General features: G+C 53.7%; 6 protein-coding genes across 6 annotated transcripts; 5 read left to right on the forward strand and 1 right to left on the reverse strand.

Moving 5' to 3' along the window:
- Window positions 1-977: 977 nt before the first annotated feature.
- On the forward strand, window positions 978-2,911 carry pacC (pH-response transcription factor pacC/RIM101; the record flags this gene model as incomplete). Its single annotated transcript, XM_037322167.1, has 4 exons — window positions 978-1,157; window positions 1,216-1,419; window positions 1,470-1,551; window positions 1,623-2,911. 4 exons carry the CDS (start codon window positions 978-980, stop codon window positions 2,909-2,911), a joined length of 1,755 nt encoding a protein of 584 aa, XP_037178910.1.
- Window positions 2,912-5,480: 2,569 nt separating this feature from the next.
- On the forward strand, window positions 5,481-5,873 carry CGCA056_v006919 (uncharacterized protein; the record flags this gene model as incomplete). The annotated part of the gene is made up of 1 exon (XM_037322168.1): window positions 5,481-5,873. The coding sequence occupies one exon, from the start codon at window positions 5,481-5,483 to the stop codon at window positions 5,871-5,873; it is 393 nt and encodes a 130-aa protein (XP_037178909.1).
- Window positions 5,874-6,757: 884 nt separating this feature from the next.
- Window positions 6,758-8,821, forward strand: moxY-8 (FAD-binding monooxygenase moxY; the record flags this gene model as incomplete). The annotated part of the gene is made up of 7 exons (XM_037322169.1): window positions 6,758-7,044; window positions 7,107-7,313; window positions 7,368-7,525; window positions 7,575-7,670; window positions 7,727-7,863; window positions 7,925-8,291; window positions 8,349-8,821. The coding sequence occupies 7 exons, from the start codon at window positions 6,758-6,760 to the stop codon at window positions 8,819-8,821; spliced, it is 1,725 nt and encodes a 574-aa protein (XP_037179854.1).
- A 468-nt stretch (window positions 8,822-9,289) lies between these two features.
- CGCA056_v006921 (uncharacterized protein) lies at window positions 9,290-9,657 on the forward strand (the record flags this gene model as incomplete). Its single annotated transcript, XM_037322170.1, has 2 exons — window positions 9,290-9,445; window positions 9,580-9,657. 2 exons carry the CDS (start codon window positions 9,290-9,292, stop codon window positions 9,655-9,657), a joined length of 234 nt encoding a protein of 77 aa, XP_037179855.1.
- Window positions 9,658-12,240: 2,583 nt separating this feature from the next.
- On the forward strand, window positions 12,241-14,211 carry tolB (Tol-Pal system protein TolB; the record flags this gene model as incomplete). The annotated part of the gene is made up of 1 exon (XM_037322171.1): window positions 12,241-14,211. One exon carries the CDS (start codon window positions 12,241-12,243, stop codon window positions 14,209-14,211), a length of 1,971 nt encoding a protein of 656 aa, XP_037179852.1.
- A 3,435-nt stretch (window positions 14,212-17,646) lies between these two features.
- On the reverse strand, window positions 17,647-19,923 carry CGCA056_v006923 (Protein STB3-like protein; the record flags this gene model as incomplete). The annotated part of the gene is made up of 3 exons (XM_037322172.1): window positions 17,647-18,680; window positions 18,888-19,012; window positions 19,556-19,923. The coding sequence occupies 3 exons, from the start codon at window positions 19,921-19,923 to the stop codon at window positions 17,647-17,649; spliced, it is 1,527 nt and encodes a 508-aa protein (XP_037179853.1).
- Window positions 19,924-23,542: the final 3,619 nt, after the last annotated feature.

Consider the following 23,542-nt stretch of genomic DNA (forward strand, 5'->3'; position numbering starts at 1 on the left):
CGCGACCAAGAACCGTGACCGTGGCCATGGCGACTCTACCCTCAACGGTAGCGACACGGAAACATGGGAAACCACAACGGCCGCCGCGCAAATGAAGAAACCATACGCCGCGCTTGCGGTCATCAGCTGATGGCGAGCTATTGACCAACACGAATGGTAAACGGGTGCTCGCAGGATGAAGCAACGCGCGCCAAGGACGAATGCCAAGATCTCGGCGAAGGGAGAAGAGTGAAAAATGGAGGTTTGCCAAGACTCCCAAGACAGCCAGAAGTCTTGGCATCGTATGCGCCCGGATGTTGCGGTGTTGGCGAGTGACTTGCGGAGTCAGCGTGCGTCGACTGTGTCGAAACAGAGCTGGCGACTGTGGCAGCAGCCCCATCTACCACCCTCCACGCCATTTCTGCAGCATCAGAGTTAGTATCAGCCGAGCCAGCGTACTGTGCTAATTGTCGGACACTCGGACGCAGCATAAAGCTCCATTGTCCCCCCCCATCTTCCGCGACATCAGCTCGGAAGCCCTCGCCACCACCGTCCAATCACCAGTCAGCTGGTCTCACAAGCCCCCGGTCGCCAAGACTTTGCCAAGACTCGCCAAGGCTCTTGGGAGGGTAGGAAGAGCGGAGAGGAAATGTGATTCATGAATAAAGAGAGAAGCCGTCTGTCCATGCCCCCAAATCAGTCTGATTAATTCCCCTCGAAAGCAACTATTGGTCTTTTGACCGTCAGCAAAAAACATAAAGCATCGCTGACCGTCTCTTTTTTCACATTTCCAGCTGCTTGATCGATCCCAAGTATCTTCTCGCCTGTTCTCGGCAATCGGCCCCTCCACCTGCCTTAGCCCAGACTTCGACTCCACTCCCACTTACACAGCATCCTACGCCCACACACCTTGTCTTCGGTGTCCCAACCCAACGGGTCCCGGCCGAACCTAATCTTCCGGACTTCCTCACCGAGCTAGCTCGGTCAACTCGCACATCATGTCCACCAAGCAAGAACACGAGTCCTCGGGGAGCAACTCCCCCAAGAGCAGCACTCCCGCGCCCTCGACAGCCACCAGCAACACTTCCCAGAGCGCCGGCAGCACCAGCGCCGACGACAACCTCATCTGCAAGTGGAACAGCTGCAACCTGAAGTTCGTTACGCCCGAGGCTCTCTACGTAAGTCGCACTCTCATAACACTCAACATGAGAATCTCATGACTAACAAACTCGACAGGAGCACATTTGCGAGCGCCATGTCGGCCGCAAGAGCACCAACAACCTGAACCTGACCTGTCAGTGGAACTCCTGCAGGACAACCACCGTGAAGCGTGACCACATCACCTCTCACATCCGCGTCCACGTCCCGCTCAAGCCTCACAAGTGTGAGTTCTGCGGCAAGTCTTTCAAGCGCCCTCAGGACTTGAAGAAGCACGTCAAGGTAAATCAACCTCCAATCTCAGGGGAATCCCACGTCGCTCACACTCCCAGACCCACGCCGATGACTCGGTGCTCGTCGGCCGATCACCTCAGGACCAGGGGATGAACGGCTATCGGGCGCAGCCTGGCAAAGGTATGTACAGCTCAGTTTGCGCATCCAATGTCCTCTCGTTTTCTCCCAACCAGAGGCTAATGTGCCTCCAGCTTCTTCTAGCTACTATGATCATAATGGCCACATGAGGACTAACTCGGCCGCCTTCGCACACCAGGCTGGGCATGCTAGCTACTATGCTCCCCAACCATCTACAAACTATGGACTGTACTTCAACCAACAACCCTTGAACCCTCCCCGAACTGAGTACATCGGCCACCATGGCGGCTACGACAACCGGAAGCGCGCTTTCGACATGGTCGACGACTTCTTTGCACACGCCAAGCGCCGCCAGGTCGACCCTACTTCCTACCAACAAGTAGGCCGATCCCTTCTCCCCCTCCACGGTGCCCTCGGCCTCCACGCCGGTCCCATGCCTGGCTCCGACTACATGGCGGCTCCTCCCCCGCAGCACGTACAGCACCACCAGCACGTCGGTGGTGCCCCCTCTGGTCCTGGTCCTCTGACCCAGCAGTACTACCTGCCGCCCATGCCCAACGCCCGCACCAAGAACGATCTGATCCAGATCGATCAGATTCTGGAGCAAATGCAGAGCACTGTCTACGAAAACGCGAACCAGGCCACCCAAGGAATCCACATCCACGGCCAGAACACGTTCGATCTCCGCAACAGCCCCTCGCCTCCTGGCGGCCACAGAGGCTCCGCCGCCGGCATTCAAGTCTCCAACGGCGGCTACGACGCCGTCTCCGCTGCTCACATGGCGTCGCCGCTCACCGCAATCTCCTCCACTGGAACGCCCGCCGTCACTCCCCCCTCAAGCACCATGTCATACACCTCTGGTCACTCGCCCAGCCCCTCCTCTTCCGGCATGTCTCCTCAATCAAGACACTCCTCGACCGCATCCTCAGTCATGTACCCCAACCTCCCTGCTGTCAGCTCCGTCTTCCCCGGTCAGTCCACGACCTCTACTCTCGGACCCAGCTTCGACAGCAACGAGCGCAGACGCTACTCGGGCGGCATGCTCCAGCGTGCCAACCCCTCGTCACCGAGATCGCCCATCATCAGGGAGGACTCCTCCGGCTTCTCCACCCCCAAGGCCGAGTCTGTCGCCTCCTCTATTGGTTCTCCGTCCGCCTCTTCCGATTCCGACATGAGTGAGGGTGCTCGTGACCGCGAGGAGAAGTACGACCAATGGCTCGAGAACATGCGAACTATCGAGGCTCTGCGCGAGTACATCCGCGAGCGTATCGATCGCAAGGACTTTGCCGAGGAGGCTCGCTCCACGGAGGCCAGCCGTCTCAAGTCTCCTGAGCCTATGGAGGTTGACGCCAAGCCCGCTCCGGCAGCGCCGCTGTACCCTGTCTTGCGCATGCCCAACTGAGATCCGCAACTCAACATGAGCCGGTGCTGAAGAAGCGAGGCCCCAGTCACTACCAAGCTGGGTGCGTGTACCAACAGTTGTCTACAAGCGTGTTTGTGAAAAGTTTTCTTCCAACAGGAAAGGGCAAAGTGATTGGTTCAACCTTGGTTCGTATTCTATTCTACTGCATTCTTTTTTTACATTGCCTACAAAGCGCTTCTGGCAAAACATCTCCCACCTGTCGAAGCCCACACCTCTTTGTTACGTTACATACCCTGGTCGGTCGGAAGTTGAAAGGGGAAGTGGATTGATGCGCAGTCCCCAAAACGCAGATGGATTGTGGTGGTTTATCACCCCCGGTGCCAACTGGTGGTCACCGGAAACCCCTCAAAAAACACGTCTTTTGATTTATTTCATCTATCACGTCAACGAAGGGGAGCGAAAGAAGCTTTTTACATTCGGGAGGGCTTTGCGAGCAAAGCAAAAACAACCAACATCTTGGTGCGGAAACACTTTTTCTCAAAACGGTCGCGGATTATAACGGACGGATATTGGAACGGGAATGAGATCATGAAAACAAGTCATGTTGCTTCGCCATTATGTAGTCTCCTAGGCTCGATTGAGGGTCGAATGAAAAATGCTTATTGCACCTCTGCCATGACGTTCTCACGGTGACTTCATTCCAACTCGCTCTACCAAGGTGATGAGATTGTCTCAACTACATACTTGACTCAGGTTGGCCAATCTCGTGTAGGGTCCTTGGCAGGGTGATGGTTGTACCTATTGTGATGGTTGATCAAGAACATTTCGGTTGGCATCGGCCTTTTCAAGACAGCTAACCCTGCCAGCCCTTGCTGTCCTCTACTCGGTTGGCCCTGTCATATCTGATTGTCTCACAAATGTTCCGGGAGACAGCTCGAAGCTCGAAGCTCGTGGTGTCGTAGGCTGGAAGACTAGGGCACTCCCGAGACTCACGACAGGACCGGGCCACCTTCAAAATGTCGTGAACTCATTGTAGGTTTTCGCCGACTCCGTCATCTCGCCACGATCCTTGTTTCCCCTCTCACCACGACCAATGGTCTCTTATCACGAGCCTGTACTCATCACGTTGCTGTGCTATAAATGGTGTTTAGCCCGATCTCCCGTCTAAACCGCCGTCGAGGTCCGCAAAGTGCCGGATCCGGGGGTGGGGCGTCATCGGCAACGTCTGCCCAGGACGCCTTCCGTCGGACCGCACCCGTCTGTTCCACGTCCCTTGGGATCTATATTTATAGATAGAGATGAATTCATCCAAATCAGAGATGAAAATAGCTCATGTGGTCTTTGGAATCAAGCTTCTTTGGTAGACTAGCATGAATGAGGAGCACACCGTCGTCTAGATCTGCTACTATCCTGCTGACCATGTTCAGACGTCGAAGATTAGCACGAAGATCTGGCTTTGGGATGCGTCTGTGGAATGCTCCTAGCAAGCGAGGAGCAGGTCGACCGACTAGAGTCCGATGTCAACCGGCAACAAATGATCCCAAAGTCGCCGAAGCTGGCCTGGACTCCAAGCCATCGTAACACAAACCTCATTCAGCAAACCTCATGACGCTTCTTGGCAGAACACGGGCGCGGTGAGACGTCTGTACCCATTGGGTCTTGCTTGTTTTTCTCATCCCTTCAGACATTCCAGAGCCGACATTTCGCCGGCCCGAGGACTCCGACGAGTGACACAAGTGACAAGTCAGCCCTGTGGTCGGCCCTTCTTCCGAGAAATCACTCCCACAAAGGTTTCTTGGAAGCTGAGCTCAAGATGACTTCACCCAATGGTCATCCTTCATTAGCATGTCCCCAGATCATGAACTTGAAGTCACAGCTCGCTGACCCAACTGCCAAGCAAACGGTGCGATGGCCACCGCCCACCGGGGCGAGGTTGTAAGCAGCCCTACCCCGAATTTCCTCGTTCGGTCACATCTTCTACGATACGATACGTCAGACGCGAAGAGTGGAAATACGCCGATTCGCCTGCCACTTGAGATCCCAGAGGCGGAACGGTCGTAAGGGGTAAGGTAAAGAGGAAAACTCGAAGCGCTAACGACCCGATCCTTTAGGTTTTGCAGGGAGCGAGTTGGAGTCCATACCGGGCGCTGATCGACAGACTCGTTCGTCTGGGCAATGTTATTTTAGTCTTTTCGAGACATAACTTACCACAACGGTTTGCTACTAAGCTGCAAGCTTGCAAGTAGAGGTGCTCACTCTGTCTTACGCTCGGTGTGTGCTGCTCCGTCGAGGGTAAGGTAGGATACTACGCATCCCGAATGATCTATAGTCATGCTTGGCGATGTTGTCATCGTTGGCTTGTTACCTTTGAACGACACAGAGCAACAAGAATTGCTGGTCGAAACCAACTGCGCTGTGTCTTGTTGTGTGTGGCCGCGGGGATATATAAACCATCAAAGGGAACCAAACCTCGAGGGCCTCTTTCTTTCTCATCACACAAGACACAAGCAAACATCACAGAAAGCATCCTCTTTGCACCCTAATATATAATCCATATTATCACTCCAAGTCTCCTTCCAGACAAACCAACCACCTCAAAACTACCAAAATGAGATTCTCCATCGCCAACATCACGACCGCCGCCCTGGTCCTCCTCCTCAACGCCGGCCCCACAGCCGCTTCCCCCGCCGACATCGACGTCCGCGACGCCCCGCGCCCCGCCGCGAACCTCTGCTGCTGCGACAGCAGCCGCCCCGGGTACAACTGCAAGGTCCCGGAGGCGCAGGGCGGCGCCGAGGACCCCATCTGCACCCTGCAGCTGTGCCCGCACGAGCCGGAGACGCAGAAGCAGTGCTGCTGCTGCTTCCCGAACTCGGAGGTTTTCCCCGTCAAGTGCAGTGCGATCCCGAAGGACGAGGAGTGCAACTGCCCTGCGGTCTACTGCCCCTTCTCATACGGCGAGAAGTACTTGCCTGGATACCCCTGGACCCCGGCTGCTTGAATGGGTTGATCAAGGGGTCGGACGGGGGAAGAGTAGAAAGCGGAGACGGGAGGATATGGGCTGAAAACGGATTCTCTCTTTCGTTGTGCTGGATAGCTCTTCGTCTTTCTGAAGATAAATTGATCAAATTCATGTGGCATTCGGTCATCACGCTGTGTAGGTGTCTTTGTTCTTCCTAACAGGCATTCTACCAGGAAATCTGATTCAATCTGTTAGTTCCTTATGTCCTAGAACACCTAAATCGTGACCAAATGTTGTCAATTACAAGGACTAGTCCCGCTTCCTCTAAACCAATCCCAGTTACGCAACTTCTCAAGGTTATCGCTATCGGTTCCCCAGGAGTGCTCTTACTAAGTCGCCTCCGAATGGTCCTCAACACCACCTCGAGATTGGTCCATCTCCTCTGCTCCACCCTGATTGCCGATAATATCGTGCGAGCCAACACACTTCCCGCGGCAGATGTTCGAGGTGTTCTTGCGCTGACTGCGGTGGAGGCGGAGGCGGAGGTGGCGGCGGAGTGAAGGCCGCGGGTGAAAGGGGACAAGCCTCGCAATAAGTGGAGATGCCTCTTCAACCATCACGCGCTTGTCTTTAGCGGAGCTCCGCAGGCTCAGCATGAGGACACGAATTAACGCCGCATTCGCGGGGTACGACGGATCGCCAATCATGTTACCAAAGTCTCAAGTTGCCATATAAGAATGATCTTCCCGAAAGATAACATGTTATCGCTTCTGAGGCAGTCGCAGCACATTCTCTCTTTTCATCACTCAATCTCATAGAACAACTCACAACTCACTCTCAACAGCAACAACAACCCTGACCGATACCCCTGACCAACTCTTCCCCGCCCCCTGTTCAACCCCCCGGAGTTGATAAGCGCAAACATGGGTTCTCTCCCCGCTCCGGTCAAGCCCGAGTACAAGATCTTGGAGAAGCCGAGCCGCAGCGGCCGGAAGCTCCGCATCGTCTGTCTCGGCGGTGGCGCGAGCGCTCTCAACCTCGCGCATGAGGTCAGCACATGCAACACTCTCGATCTCGAGCTTGTGTGTTACGAGAAGAACCCTTCCATCGGCGGAACGTGGTACGAGAACCGCTACCCGGGCTGCGGATGTGACATCCCCTCGGTCAATTACCAGTTCTCCTGGGCGCCTTCGCCTGAGTGGACGCAATTGTGAGTGAAGAAATTAGAGTAATTCTTACCACGGGAGGGCTTTGCTGACGAGGTACACAAAGTTACTCGAGTGCCCCTGAGATTCTTCAGTACTTCAAAGATGTCGCGGAGAAGTATGATTTGAACAAGTACATCCGCCTCAACCACAGAGTTGTCGGTGCTTTCTGGGACGAACCCACGCAAAAGTGGAACATTCGCGTCGAGCAACAGGATGGCACCGTCATTGAAGATACGGCCGACATCTTTGTCAATGCTAGCGGTGTTTTGAAGTAAGTCTTCACAACTTTCTCAAGCTCGATCATAATCTGACCAAATGCTCCCAGCAAGTGGAAATGGCCCGCCATCAAGGGCAGGGAAACCTTCAAGGGAAAGATGCTTCACAGCGCCAACTGGGACAACAGCATCTCTCTCGAGGGAAAGCGCGTCGGCGTCATCGGCTCCGGTTCTTCTGCAGTTCAAATCGTCCCCAACATCCAGCCCAGTGAGTTGCTTTCCCTCCGTGAATAAATCTGTGTGCTAACTTTGTATAGTCGTTGGGAGCCTGAGCTGTTTCATTCGTAGCTCTTCGTGGGTTGTCGGTGGCTTTGGCCAACGGTTTGCCGGAAAGAATGGTAGCAACTTCAAGTGTAAGTGGTTTGTCCGCGATATTCGAGTCTCACGGAGCTGACTCGCTTGCTTGCAGACAGCGAGGAGCAACACGAGATCCTCCGCAACGACCCCAAGAAGTACCTGGCGTACAGGAAGAAGATCGAGTCAGAACTCAACTCCCGCTTCCGCTTCATCCTCAACGGATCAAAAGAGCAACAAGATGCCAGAGATGTAAGTGGCGCAGCTTTGCCTATCCATCTGGAACAACCCCACTCATCATCTTGTCGTACAGTTCGCAGAGAAGGACATGCGCTCTAAGCTTGCGCCCAGACCTGATCTTCAAGACCTCATCATCCCCAAAGACTTCGCCGTCGGCTGCCGCAGGCCGACGCCCGGTAACGGCTACCTCGAGGCGCTCTGCAAAGAGAACGTGAACGTCGTGTCATCAAGTATCCAGGAAATCACACCCAAGGGCATCAAGACAGCAGACGGCACTGAGCACGAGTTCGACATCATCGTTTGCGCCACCGGCTTCGACGTCAGCTGGCGCCCGCATTATCCCACTATCGGCCGCAACGGCGTCAGTCTCAGCGAGTACTGGAAAGAGACGCCAAACACATATCTGTCTTTGACGGTGGCAAACATGCCCAACTACATCAGTAAGCAACCTCGAAATCTTCCCATCGAAGGAATATGCTGGCTAACACTGAACCAAGTCTTCAACGGGCCCTTCGGACCCTACGGCCACGGAAGCTTCCTTCCCATCACCGAGGCCGTGGCCCGCTACGTCATGCAACTGCTGCAGAAAATGTCCGAGGAGGAAATTGCATCCTTCTGCCCCAGGCAGGAGGCAGTCAACGACTTCGTTGAGCACCGCAGGAAATTCCTCCCGCGCACGGCATGGACTTCGCCCTGTCGGTCATGGTTCAAGCAGGGCACTGTCGACGGCGAGCCGATGATGTGGCCTGGTTCGAGAATTCAGTTCTTCGAGACAATCAACACCCCGCGGTGGGAGGATTACGAGCTCAAGTACACCACGACGAATCGGTTTGGGTACTGGGGCAACGGATTCGCGGTTCGTGAGCAGGACGGTAGGGACTTGAGCTGGTATCTGGGCCTGCTGGATGGCGTGGACGAGCAGCCTGCGCTACCCGATGAGGATTTTGAGGAATTTTTCATGAACAAGTAGATTCTTAATGGTCTAGACTGTACGTACCTTTGGTTTTCGGAGTCGGATATCAACTAAATTTTATGAAACGACTCACTCCTTTGAGGAAAACATCGCCTGACTACGCTATGATGAAGGAACACAAATGGAAGTCAGTGCACAGGTCTTTTCTCGCTACCTCGGCTTGGGAATTAGTCCTGAGCAGTTTTTAAACGCCAAGGCCAGTTTTTGGTAGAAGATTGATGTCTCACGGTGACAGGAGTTTTGCGCGAGGGAGTCCTTTTATCACCAAGCATATCGGACCGAACCGGCCAACTTAAGTCTTGACCGAACCTTGATGCCGTACCTCCAGCTAGGATCCTTGCCGACCCCTCCTCAACAGCAGAATCTCAACAGTCCTGGCTTCATGACATTTTTCCTACCGATAACGTTCTTCCTGTCGCGTGTCTCGTTTCTTGATCTCTTGGGTTATTTTATCGTCAATCCAAAATGAGTTCTTTCAAGTCGAAGCGAGGACAGTACAAAGCAGTCCGGCGGGATGAGTCACGAGTGTCGTCATCTACCAACGACGAAGAGCGCCAGATTCCGGATGATCCGCCGCCGATCAAAACCGTAGAAGACGAGCTTGAGGCCTTGAGGAGAAAGGTGCGACGATTGAGAACCAGCGTGGCGCTTTTGGTCGCTACTTTAGCCATGACTCTCATCTTCTTCCTGCTCTACGTTCAGCTTGCAACAGGGTCTGCAAGATACGTGCTGCTAGGGCAAGATGGGCTCTAATGTGGTTCTGGAGTTTTCGATTCGATGGTAAGAATCTTCTAGTGAAGTTTTACTCGTATTTATTAGGAACTGAGGTGTGATGAGAACAGGTCGCAACCTTGGATCAATGTCACACTGACAAAGAATGATACCAGTCAGATGAGGGTTATTAGATGCGCAGTCAACATGTAATGTAAAGTTTAGACGGCGAAGGATGAAACCATAAATACTGCGTCATCATTTATGATCAAGGAGTTACGCACAGGACGTTTCTCATGACAGTCTGTTGTAGTGGTCTCACTGATTTGATATGCCAGAAAGACACAACCCCTTAGGAGCTTTTAACGTGCCAAATTATTACTGACCTCAGTACTGACTGTGCTATTACATGCTATGTCTATTGTGTTGAAGCAAGCCCTTGACCACTTGTAGTCTGTGGTAGTCATGTTTATGTGTGCCAGGATCATCATGAGCCTCCATGTTTTAGGCTTCAAATTTCCTCTCTCATCCCACTTCTGAACCTCAAAATTCGAGTTATTTAGAAGTACTCGCTGGTCATCCAGGCTCAGTTGAATTATAGTCTGCTAAAGATTCTACAAACTGGAGAATCAGAGCTTGAGGTCGTGTTATTGCCGCGCAAGCTCTGAAAGTAATTAGCATGTCTTACAACTCAAGATGGCTGACGCAAGTACGGGCAAGTCAAGGAAGGAGGAAGCTATGAAGCTTGTTTGTCCGTTTCTGATCATGAATTTAGCCGTATCATAAAGCGATTTCCCGGAAGAGTTTTGCTATCCGGGCGGATGCTTCTGGCTAACCAGGCGGGTAGTAGATATATAACGATAGGGATAATACGAAAACGATAACAATGCTAAAAATAATAACGACGATGATAATAACGTTAGCAACGATAATAACAATAATAATAAGGATAGAGAGAGGGATATAAATAGCGATAATAATAGTAAAAGTTAATTAAGATAAAATAAAGTATTAAATAGGTACTTATCTGCCTAGTGAGCTAGAAGTATCCGCCTGGAGAGTAAGACTCTCCTAGAAAGACGAAGGAAGGAAAACAGACTAGATTAGCCTTTTATCACTAGGCAGCTTTGTGAATAAAATAAATTCTTAACGCAGTTGCTAACTTTTCATCACTTCGCCTAAGTTTTCTATTAAGACATGAGATCTATCCGACTAACCCTTATAGTTACCTATAAGTCAAGACTCACCTAAGGTGGGCAGACAAGATGGTTTAGTCTTAACTTTACAAACTAGACTATATTTGTCGAATTCTATGATGAGAGCTGCCTAGAGCAGAGAGGGAAGTGAAGAGGATGACGCTAAAGACGTTAGTGACAACATATGCTAAAGAGGTATATAATAATATCAAGATACTATTACGCATAGTGATCAAGTTGTGAATGTTCTCTTCTTAGAGATAACTTGACTGCATAGATTTCCATGTCGATTATCTATCATAGCCTAGTTGTCTATTGGTTGAGATGTTCTTTAGACGTTCTGTTTCCTGCAGGCTCATGGAGTGACTATGCCAAATTTTGAACCTCACTTAGTCAATTGACCGGAGAGATTGGCTTACAACCCGTCGTTTTATGAATACCTTATCGCCTGTGTCGCCAAACGTAGATCGTGTTCCAACAGGTGGTAAACTGCCTGCCACAGCAGATGCTTTCGATTAAGGTCGTTCGGAAACTTCAGAATGAACTCAAGCCTTTCGATATGTTTCAAGATTTTCATGCTGCACCTTGCCACGCCACGGGTCATGAAATTGGAAAAACCGACTGCTGGTCTTCGACCGAGGCCGAGCTTCTCAAAGTGGAACCTTTCGCCGCCGATTCGGCCGGCATGAAAACGCCGTACTAAGTAGCAAACCTTTCTCTCGGGACAGGGGTGGATCAAGTTAGATCGTTCTTGCAGAAAAGAAACTGATTGATAAGACAAGTCAACTTCAACATCACTCCATCAAAGGTGCCGTACATGAAAACCCCCGGTTGGTGTTCGCATCACCCCCGCACCGTTGCATGACTTTTTTTTCATTGCAGGCCTCCTACTTATTTTCTTCATCGGACTTCGGTACGCTTCCAAAGAACGCAGGTGATGCAAAATCACTAAATCACTATTGGGCCCCTTCCTCATGCGTCCGTTTAATCAAGCAGGAGGATGGGAACCTCTCCATAGGCTCGGGTCCTCCACTTCAGGCACTTGCAGGCGGGAGGTATCCGAGGCCCGTGAGTGGGGCAGATGCGATCGAATAGCATCGCGCTGAGGAAGCTTCGCTACCACCTCTTCAACCTCTTTTCGGAGCCAACTGTCTAAACAAGCTCTTGCCACGACCCTTGCCTCCCACGTTGCCAAGACCTTAATTGCCCTCCGCAGGCGGAAAACGGCAATTGTGCGGGAAGGAAGCGTTGTAATCTTGATGGACACCAATGAACTCGCAGTGATCTGGGCTCGGTGCCGATCCCCTGGACCCTGGTCGATGAAGAATTCGTCAATGTCGAACTTTGGCGTTGAATCTCCAAATGCGCTCGATGGCGAATGCAGGCAGGCTGTGCGGAGCGGAATACATATAAGACGACAACATGTAGCGGCCTCATAGATATCCTCTTCTCCTACTCGCCACCCAGCCTCTCTCCTCTCGTTCGTTTCTTCCTCGAGGTTGCCCCAAGATGCGGTCGTCGCTCCTTTACTCTGTCCTTGGCCTCGCCACAGGCTCAACCTTTGCCCGCCATGTCCACCAGATGCGGGCAGACTTCAACTCTGCGGCCCTCCCACAAGCCCACTCCGCTCGTGGTCTTCCGGCCGCGGACGGCAAGAAGGGTGTTCTCCTCATGAACCGCATCGGCCCCTCTTCGTCTGAACTCTACATCGCCAACGCGGACGGCACGAACGAGCGTAAGCTCCTCGGAAACAGCTCCTCCTTCGAGTACCACGCCTCCTTCTCGCCGGACGGTCAATGGGTCGTCTTCACGACGGAGCGCAACGGCGACGGAAACTCTGACCTGTACAGGTGCCGTGTCTCTGCCGCGGCCAACGGAACCTGCTCGGACTTGGAGAAGCTCATCGCCACGCCATCTGTCGAGGATGCCGGCGCGCTCTCTCCTGATGGAACCCAGCTCGCCTTCGTCTCGACCGAGAACGGCTACAAGACCAACATCTGGGTCCAGGACCTGGCCACCGGGGAGAGGCGCAACCTCACAAACACCGCCGAGATTGCCGGCGACCCGTTATTGCCGGATGGATACTTCCGGCCCAGCTGGTCTCCTGATGGCGAATGGATCGCCTTTGCCTCGGACCGCAACACGGCGTGGCGTGGCCATGGCAACGGAACCGGTTGGGAACACACGCAGGAACTCTCCGTCTACGCCATCCGTCCTGACGGCACTGGTTTCCGCGAAGTTGCCACGAAGTCCGGATACTGCCTCGGCTCCCCGAAGTGGTCTACGGATGGCAAGCGCGTGGTGTACTACGAGATCACCGTCGAGGACACGTGGAACGCCCATCGACCCGAGTCCGTCGCCGCTGTCACCTCCGCGATCGTCTCCGTCGACTTTGAGACTGGAACTGATCGTGTGGAGCACGCCTCTGGCTCTGGTCTCAAGATGTTCCCCCAGTGGTTGTCTGGGGAAACGGATGCCACCGATAACATCGCGTACTTGATCAAGGGCAACGATAACGAGGGTTACAATTACACTTCCGGCGCGACAGCCGCCGTCAAGGCCGCCATCCGCTCCCCGGCTTGGTCCCCTGATGGAAAGTTCGTTGTCTACGAGAAGGTCGGCTTCACCGCGCGCGCTCAGGAGAAGCCCCTTTACAGCTGGGATGAGGACTGGGAGTACCGATCCACGGACGTCTTCCCCCAGCTTTCTCTCCAGGGCCGCCTCGTCATCACGCAGAAGCAGCTCGGCAACTCCTCCATCGTCTCCATGAACCCCGACGGAAGCGATCTCAAGCTCGTCTTCGACTCCTACTCCACCGGCGAACTCGACTCCGCCCTCGTCGCGAAGGGTCTTGCCGGTGCTTTCCAGCCTGCCTGGTCTGCTGACGGAGAGTGGGTTGTCTTTGGCCTTGGCTCCTGGTTCCAGTCCCGCGCCACCGGCAAGGCCCGCGTCTACCGTGCCACCTCCAACGGAAGCTACTACGAGGCCTTGACCGACGGCACCGTCCACTCTGGCTTCCCCAGCTACTCTCCCGATGGGCGCTACGTCGCCTTCCGCGAGTGGGGTCTCCGCTACGGCATCCGCATCCTCGACCTCGAGACTCGTGAAGTCCGCAGCCTGACTAACGCCACGGACAACCTCCCCTTCTGGTCACCCGATGGTGAGCGCCTCGTCTTCACCCGCAAGGTGAGCTCGACCAACTTCGACGTCGCCACCATCCGTCCCGATGGCACGGACCTGCAGATTCTCACCTCCAGCGGCGCCAACGACGCCCACGCCGTCTGGACCGCTGACGGCAGGATCCTGTACTCGAGCGGCATGTACGGCTTCCGTGACGAGGCCGCCATCTACGACCAGACCTTCCAGCCTTACGGCCAGATCATTGTTATGGATGCTGACGGATCCAACAAGCGCATGTTGACGGACAGCTTGTGGGAGGATTCCATGCCGCTCTACGTGCCCAATGAGTTCCTGGTCTAGGGTGGTTGATATGTATATACTTCATAGCGAATCAGCGACATAATGCAACATTGATACCAAGATATAACTTGTGACTCTTGCAGCCTGATTTGCAAATGAGACGTCAGGGCAACAATTTCACCACCCAATCTCCGCATCTCCTTTGTCTCAGTGGCGGCATCTGTGAGCTTGTCTTTCCCTCAAGGTCGGAATCTTTGAGCCTTGCTGTTTCCCATTTCACGTCAATTACGTCCCTATTGTATACACATCACATGCTCTCAAAGACATAGGGATGAAGGTTCAGAAGACCGGAGGAACACCTTTCGCAACCTCGGAAACAGACTCTTAATGGAAAGCCTGACTAGTCTCCTTCTCGCCAACCTCATGCGTGTCACTTCATGGAGACTGTTGGTCACCTATCGAAGATTAGCATTTGCTGCCGAGAAAGATGTCAACATCAACAAGTTCTGGCTTTAATAGTTGAGTCCGTCCTCTCAAAGTCCCAATTCCGTGGCTATAAAAGACCAAGACTAGGTTCGACCGATGATGAGCTCCAAATGCAACCCATGTCTTAAGCCATGATTGATTGCTTTTGAAGTGCAGCGAAGCAGCATAAGCCTCTTGCGATACACGTGCTTCGCGCCAATAAAACCTCAGCCCTCGTTTCAAAAGGGATACCAATGATGGTATATATCCTCTGAATAAGCCCCAGAGGTCAGCAGAGCCAAATGATGGTCGTATTTGAAGACTCCATCGGTCCTGGAACCGTCCGCGCAAGGTTCCCGTTCCCAAGCCAGACAGAACGTCTTGGAAAAGGCACAACTCAAATGCTCATTGTAGACAAAACGACGGGTACAATCTTGTCCGATTGTTGAAACGAATTCCTTCTCCCAGTAGGGCACGTCTTAATATATAGACACAAGACTTCCTCTGATCCTCTAGCTTACCCCTGCCTAGAACGTTGCCGTCCGCGCTGTGCGGCACAGGCGAAAGAAACCAGACGTCATCCAGCTTAAAAGCAACGACGAAATTCGGTTTCTAGGCCAGGAACCCCAATGGTAGAGATCTGTGACGTCGTTAAGTGGAACTTAAAAACCCTTCATGGAGCTCATTTCATATTCTTCGCTCTCATCAACACCAGGCTTCCGAGCCCCTGAACTCAATCTACCTTCAGCAAGATTCGTCGTCAGACGTCTTTCATGGTGTGTTCCCCAGAATAAGACCCCAACACCAGGGGCGCATACCCCGATGGCGAATCTCAGGGCACTGTCAAGCAATAAATCTGCAACGAGCGGAAGCCTTCAGAAAACTCCGATATCGCGAGAATCATCGAGGTTGACGTATTGGCTGGAAGATTACCACGTTTCAGCAGCAGAACCTCAGTTTAAATATCCTCGCCAAAGCCCAGACACATACGCCAACTACAAAAAGACTTGTTGTCGTTTCGCATATCTGGAATTGCCAAATATGACAGACACGAGCGTGTGGCACAGTCTGAGGACGCGTCACTTGGCAGAGAGCTACGACGTCAAGGCCGAGCAAAACCTATGCCGTGAAAGTACCCCCCTCGTCCAAGACAACAAGCTTCGCTCCTCATCTTCTCTGGTTCTTTATTCGTATTCCCAACAACCCAGGAGTTGCTCGACGTCGTGACAGGACGAGCGTTCGATAACCTCTGCACAATCTTAGGTATGAACCTGCCACTTCGCGCCATCCATTAGAAAGAGATGATCGCCGAATTACCATTCTTGGTCGTGTCTTTCGACTTGACAAGTGGCACGCGAGGACCACTTATATATCCTCAACACTTCCCCGGCTTCCCTCAAGATGCCGAGGTAGAACGCAGACCAGAAAAAGGCCCTTCTGTACAAGGCCCCATGTAGATGTGACTCTTCAGTCAACCAATCTTTCGGCATCCACAGGCTTTTTGCGATGCAGCAGTGCCTCAGTCCATCATCAATGGAATCAAGAGCGGCCCCTTATGATATGATTTGAGTGAAATAACTGCCATCTTCCTGTTGCTATTTGCTCCCGTCCATGATATCGTCAAGCGTATCAACCACTGACAATAGAGGTAGCCGTCGAGACAACCAATATGCAGTTGATGTCAGTAATCATAAACACGCTTTACAACAGCATGCTTTGAATCATCTTCACAATGACCTGGCTCGAGGAGGATCCGGTCACCGTCCTTCCGGCCCCGGCCCATTGTTGGGCAAACTCCGAGAACAGTCCCAGCTGTGAAGCTTTTATAGCTCATCCCCCAGACGCATCACAACCCTCAGTAGCACAAGTCACGATAACGATAGACCATCAAATGGGACCAAACAGTCAAGAGTTCCATTCTTTGAGCTAGACCTAGCCGCCCAAGCGTAGAAAACCCCCAAAGCCGCCGTTCACCAAAAAAAAAAGGGGGAGGTTTTTTTGTTTAATTCTTTTCGAATTTTCTCCTGTGCTCATCCTCATGCCCCACAAAAGACATGGTGCTCCAAAGCCGATCAGAAAATGGACGATATCAGCGAGCCAAGCATCATCGGGTTTTTGTTTCCCTCTTCCTGCGCGTCCTGTCCTCCGCGAGAGTTGCCAAAAACCACTTCAGGTCCAACATCTCCAGTCCGCAAGATACAGTATGTGTATGTGTCGATATTTCTTTTTCTCATTCGGTGCCGAAACAGCCCGAGTAGCCATAGTGCTTCTTCAAACCCCCAGGTAATTAAACAGGTGATGAGAAGGGTGTAAATGTGGCGGCTGACGAGGTGACGCTCGCCCAGCCTAGATGTGTTGTGTTGTTCCTCCACGATTGTTGAAGTGGGGGTATGCAGATGTAAAAAGAAAACAATGGGGTATGTGCAAAAAGAAGTATACGCATGAATGGGAGAGAAACGAAGTGTGGGAGTGTGGTGTCAGGCCAGCCTTTTCCAACCTGTCATCGTTCCCACTCCGTCCATGATCTCCGTGCCATGGCAGCTGATCCTGAGATACCGAGGCCTGCAAGCGCGTGCCATGCTGCGTTGGTTCTTGCCATCGGGTTGCCAGGGGACACTCGACCAGAGATGGAGCGCGATGAACGTCCCAATGGCCAACCGGCCAAGCGTGATCCGTCGAGAGTCGACAGACAGATGTAGGGGTATCCTCCAATAGAGCCGTGATCGTAATGCAAAGTGGTGCCCAATGCCACATTGATTGCCCTTCGCGCGAGGGCGTGGTTTGTCGTTCCAATGCCAGGACGCCGAACCCAGAAAAATGTAGTGTCGCCGTGTCAATGGAGAGAGGTGAGATGAGATGTAGAGCACGCCGGCCCAATCACCATGATCATGACACGGAATGCTTGACCCAGCCAACCCAGCCAACCGTTCCGAACCCAATCAAAAAAGGGAGACGTTTTCTCATCAGCCAAAAAAAAGCCGATCGCACAGCGCATCTCCCAACCCCAACGCCGTGCTATGCAAAATGGTATTATACAGAACCCAGTCGCAGGAGAGCCTCCACCGCCTCACGCTCTTGCGCGTCAGACGTGGCCCCCAGCGCCGAGAAGTCGAAGGGCAGAGGTTGGTGCGTACGAGCCATGCCGGTTGCGACGGATCGCAGTCCTCCAGAAGTATATACACCGTTGGAGAGGAAGCTGCGTCCGGCCGAATGAGCGGCAGCGTTGTAGGACTCGGCGCGGAGAGCGGCAGCTCCCACAGCAGCCCAGTCCTCGTCATCGGTAGCGTCCTCAGGGTCATCGTTCATGATGTCGCCGTCGTCCGGAGCCTCGGAGCACGATGCGGACGCTGAGCCATCCAGGGACATCTTGTCCGCTTCGCATTCCATCATCATGACGTCGCGGTCGTCGTGGGAGAAGACGAACGACTCGTCTCCGTTGCTGGAAGAGGCAGCGTTCAGACGGGACCTGTCGGTGCCGCGTCCGCCGTTCTTGCTAATAGGGATGCCGGAGCGGTAGTCTGCAGGAGGCGAGCTCCGCGAAGGCTGTCCGCGTCGTCGGGCGTCCCATCGCCCCCAGCCCACCTTCTCAAACTCCACGTCGCCGTCGACACCGCCACCCTCGCCTCCGCGGCCCTCCAACGCTCCAACCACTAGACGACGAGCCTTCGTCGGGGGGATTCCTGCGAAACCCGGTACCGACGTTGTCAGGTAGCCCATGATGTGGCGGATGGCCAAGGGGCCGTGGTTGAGGAGGATCTCGGGGAGATGGTGCTTGGCCAGCAGCGAGGTGCTGATGGTGCCTGTCGTGTCGTGGGAGGGCGAGCGCGAGGCTTGTCGCCGGGCCTGCTCGTCGTGCAGGTCAAGGTCGGAGTCAATAGGCTCGAGCTTGGCCTTCTGAAGCTGGGCCTTGAGGCCGTGAGGCGGCAGGGCGGGAGATATGGAGTTGGGAGGGGTGGGGAGGGCTTGAGATCGTGTCACAGTCGTCGCAGGGACACTCCGAGCCGCTACAACAGCTAAGTTGTCTCGGCTCATGTCGGAGGCCTGGTCGAAATCGCGAGCAGCAGCTGCCATGGTCGCCATGATGTCGTTTAGACGTGTCTGATGCTTCTAGACGTGTCTGGGACAAGTCAGTAACGAGGCAGATGACCAGTGTTGGTGTCTGAGTAGGGAGAGGCGGCAGGTGCACACGCAACACACAAAATATGGTGATATTTTGGCGGTGGTGTTGAGTCACCAGGGGGATGACGGGTGGTGGTAGGGTTAATGTTGACGTACTGCTAGAAGCGGAAGGGATGCGAAAGCAAGTGTGGAACTTTGCGGGTAGGCAAAGCGGTCGACGGTCCGGCTAGTGACTTTTGGCAAATCAAGGCTGGCAGAGCTGTTGCGATTATCTTGACTGTGACAAGAGAATCTCGTCAGTATGGTTGTGTGATTCTTCGTATTGTTGGATTTGTGTTGAAGAAGAAGGAAAAGGAAGGGAAGGAGAGCGCGAGGAAGGGCGACAACCAGGGCTAAAGTAAAGGGAACGGCGACGGATACGGCGTGGGATGGGCGATTGGGGGAGAACAACGAGTGACAGACTGACAATGAGCCATGAGTCTACTACTCTGTGCTTGCCCATACTTAGTAGCAGAGGAGGGCAGATACCGCGCAGATACTTGGGGTACATTGAGCGACCTTGCAGACGTGAGAGACCTGGGGTGGGCACCTTTCAGAGACGGCGGCCGGGGAGGAGGTACCCACGGTACCGGACGGATGCAACCCAAGGAAGGGCCAGGATGGGGAGGTATCTGAGGAGTACCTTACCTTACCTTACCGTACCTTACCGGCCACGAGTGTGAGTCTTGCCGCCTCCACGCTGAGTGATCCGACCCAAGTACCATGGTTGGTACCTACCTCACCTGTCGATGACAACCGATCAGCCGACAACACCAGCGACACGGATACGTCAAACCAAGGTCGCGCGCCCTGGACGCAAGTGCTGCAGTGCTGCAGCTGCTTGGCCTGCACTTCCCTGGCAATGAAGGCGAAGAAAGGCGAACAAGTGTGGTTGAAGGCCCAAGCCAGGCTGCAGCACGCACCGCACCAGAAACCCAAACCACAAGGCAACCAACCGGTAGCCATTGCAGCAGCAGCAGCATCATCATCATCATCAGCAGCAGCGGCGGCGGCGACAGCGAAAGCCGAACAAAGAGCGCCGCCGACAGGAATCGCAGATGCAGAAGGGGCGTGTGGGCTGGGGAGTCCGTTGCCAGGTGGTGACAACCTGTGGCTGCGGCCAGAGGACCAATGGTGGCTATCCATCATGTCCTTGCACCGTCCACTCCCTAAAAAAGGAGTCCCCAGCCAGTTGTACCCTCAAGCCATGGGCAGCTGATTGTTAGAGTCACACCCCAACGTCAAGCTGGTGTGCTTGGACGGCCGGCCACCCATTTCGCAGCACCAGCACCAGCAGTAGCAGTAGCAGCAGTGTGTGTGTGTCCAAGTCTCAAAAGTCCAAGGTCTACGGGAATAGCTTGGGGGCCAGCTGACGGCGGACAAGGTCCAGGCATTATCGCAGGTTGTGTTTGTGGTGTGCGCGTCTTGTAAGAGAGACGACGGCGCGTTCAGATGGTTGTATGTTGTTGGCCTTTGCGAGGACACGTCGCGCATTCTTTTCGCATTTACTTGGAAACTGTTAGAAGCAACTGCACCTAGAACCAAGACTTACTTCTTGGATTCTAGACCGTGTCTTTTGATTCCTTGGCCAGGTTGGGTTGGGTCTAAGTTGCAAACTCGTCCTGTGTAATGTAGTTGTACCACGCCCCAAAAGCCCTGGCCCAGAAAGGGGAGGAGAATGGATTATGACGACCAAACTCGCCCTTTCCGACCCTGTGTCTTAGACAATCGTCTGTAATTGTTCATGGAAAGGGGCCCGACGGGGACGGACATGAAGAAGAGAAGACAATACTGATGGTTCTGATTGATTGAACCACAGACACACTCAGCTGGCTTCTGCACGAAATTGCAGTGCCCGGCGGACGGTTCACTCAGACACCCCTGCTCTGCTCTGCTCTGCTGCTCTCTGTGGCTGCGTTTCTGCTCCCGTTGATGCTTCTTGCTGCTAAAGTGTGGCCTTTCTATTTTCGAGGCGCATCGTTGCTTTTTCCAGGCACCGTCATTCCCTCGGATCTCGCCTTCGCATAGGAAGGAATTCCAATCTCGCCAAAGAGGGCATCAATTTTCTCTCTGGCGAATCTCGAAATTGTACGTGATCTGAGCACTCCTCACTCGAAATTTCGAAATTTCAAATTTTTCTCAAAATTGCAACGCAGCACACCAAAAAAATAGGAGAGGTGTGATTGTGAGGTCTTCGTTGCCCTTGTTGTTTACCAGGTCCCCGGTCAACCGGCCGGCCGGCGCGCGATGGGCCACGCCCGCCAGCCCACCTCATCTTCTTTCGAGGTTGTCGGCGATTGATGACGACACTGTCACATTTCCCAAGCTTGGGCAGAGGAAAGCGGTCTCGTCTCCGGGTAGTGGAGAGCTGTGGGAGTGTGCGCTGTGGCCTGCGTTGGTCCAAGTACCAGAGAGGGGCCACGCCCAACAAGCAGCGGCTTGCAGGCGTGTAGCAAGGCCCCCCGTTCCGCCTCCTGCGCGCGCGTGGAAACACTTTGTCGCTGTCACCGCCCGGTGTCTGGGAAAGAAGAGTGCGGCTTGCTTGCTGCTGGCGGGTTTTGCTTGATACTGTGGACCGAGACCGTGGCCGCGTCTTTTGTGTGTGTTCGCTCTCTTTCCAGCGGGAACTCCACGTCCCAAAGCCAGGGGTTGGAAAGAAGACGGTGACAAGGGCGCCCTGACAGATGGGTCACGGGATGACAGGGGTTGGCCGACAAAGGAAGCGGATACGGACATTGACAATGCCTCCTCCCAACGTCGACGATATCGCACAATATTAAATCGTGAGAAAAAAGTGTGTGGTTGTGTGGGAGGAGTCAGATCGCGATTGGGGTTCTGCAACCCTACGACAACCTAAAAGGCCTCGTGGGCAGAGCGAGCAACCATTCATGAAATCAAGGGGTATGGTATCGAGGTTCATGAATCGAGTTTGTGTTATCGATGGTGGAGTTCAAGGGGTGGAGGGGGGAACTGAAAATGGAAACGGGCAATCTGGTGAGAGCGCAAGTCGCAACTCGCATCAACCAGAGTTTCACGGCCTTCTTCTGCCCTGGTCTTGGTGCTGCCCATCTCCGACAGATTGGTAAGCTTTCGACGAACACGATATGCTGCAAGGCCGCCACGCACGCTGTTGCCGAGGTGTAGGTTCGATAATGCCTTATGTGTCGATGACGGGGTACATCGTTGGCTTTTGTGCCGACAGAGTCGATTCAAGGTTTGTGGGTGCGTCAAGTGACTTGACACTCCTGCGCCGCGGTTGCGATTAAAATAATAATGATTCGGGACGAACGGTGGCGTGTGGTGGCCGCGTCGGAGTATTCGTCGAGACGTGATGCCCGGCAGGGAAGCACTGAGGCTGCTGCAAGTCTGTCACTGGTGATCCCGTCAAACCCGTCTTGCCGTCCCCCTTTCGCCAAAGACAAAGCCGGCCTTCTGGAAGGGAGCCTTCCCCTGTACCTTGTAGATACCTACCCAGAGGATCCGGCAGAGGGACGGGATGAATGACAAAAAAGACATCCAAGGGGCCTAGAAGCCCACACCTGTTAGGCGAAAATCATGTGTGGATATCGCTGCAATTCCGGAAGGCCACGGGTGATGTTCCCCCCGTACCCAGAAACTGTTTGTCCCAGAAGGCCCTGCTTGACCCTATCGGCAGTCCGGGGAAGAGGTCGACGGGTGGGAACTTCGTTTCAGCGACTCCAGTTGGCGGGGGGCCAGCAGAACAACGCGACGTGGGCACATGGGCACGTCGCGGGCCATTTTCTTCTCAACCTCCATGGGACCCCATGGAACCATGGGTAAGGTACTTTGCGACTACCTGCGGCGGTCAAGTTGTTAAAAAAGCTCCCAAACTAGAGGTATCCATCACGATGGAGAACCCGCGGCGGTCAACCTTGGGGCCAGCGCCGCGGTGACGGACGACCTGTAGGCTCCGCCATGTGGGTTGTTTGGAGGACGTGTGTTGTTGTTGAATTGTCGCGATGTTAGCAAGTATTCGCGGTTGAGTTGTGTATCTTTGATACCCTAATCACACAGGGATGTTTCCGAAACTCAAAGACAGAGTTGCCAATTGAGTAGGGGAGGAGTGTAAGGGACGGTTGAGTCGTTGTCCCCTTACCCATCGTCCAGCGACAGCGGGAAAGGCGCGCTGTCGCAACCCAAGATGCCTTTGGGGTAACCGCAATCAACGTCGAAACAAAGAAACCATGCGTGGCTGACACAGAGGCAAACAAGGCCCAGCTCAAGTCTGTCCTCGCCGTCGTATTCCAACTCAGCCATCAATCAAAGTTGACACTCCGCCCGGAGTAGGAATTACACAGAAGCGAACTGCGATTGACCTCTGTGTAGTCGCGGGAATGAGTGTGCGACACACTGTGTACAAGATCAGCTCTTTCGACTCTCAGCCGTGGAGCCAGCAACGTGATGCTGGGTGTGCAGGGTCAAGTTAGACTCACCCCAGCTGCGGTGTGGCTTGGAACTTAGGACGCATGGGGCTGGAACTGACCCTTCACCTAATTAGGTTTGTGCCGTTTGGAGAGACGTATTGTCGAGTACCTCGCCGTACGCCTTACGCTCGCCCTACCCTCTCTCCACAGTAAAGATACACAAAAACCGAGAGATGCACAATATCTCTACGCGCACACGGCCTGTGTTGTCAACAACCTGCCAGAGGTACCTTGCCTCGAACAGATAAGCCACGCCCGTATCTTCGACGCTTATCATTATCAGCCAACAGCCTAGGTCGGCTGAGGGGTTCAAATGGCTGACG

This window comes from Colletotrichum aenigma, assembly GCF_013390185.1.
Source record: "Colletotrichum aenigma strain Cg56 chromosome Unknown KSG_Cg56_contig04, whole genome shotgun sequence".
Taxonomy (NCBI): domain Eukaryota; kingdom Fungi; phylum Ascomycota; class Sordariomycetes; order Glomerellales; family Glomerellaceae; genus Colletotrichum; species Colletotrichum aenigma.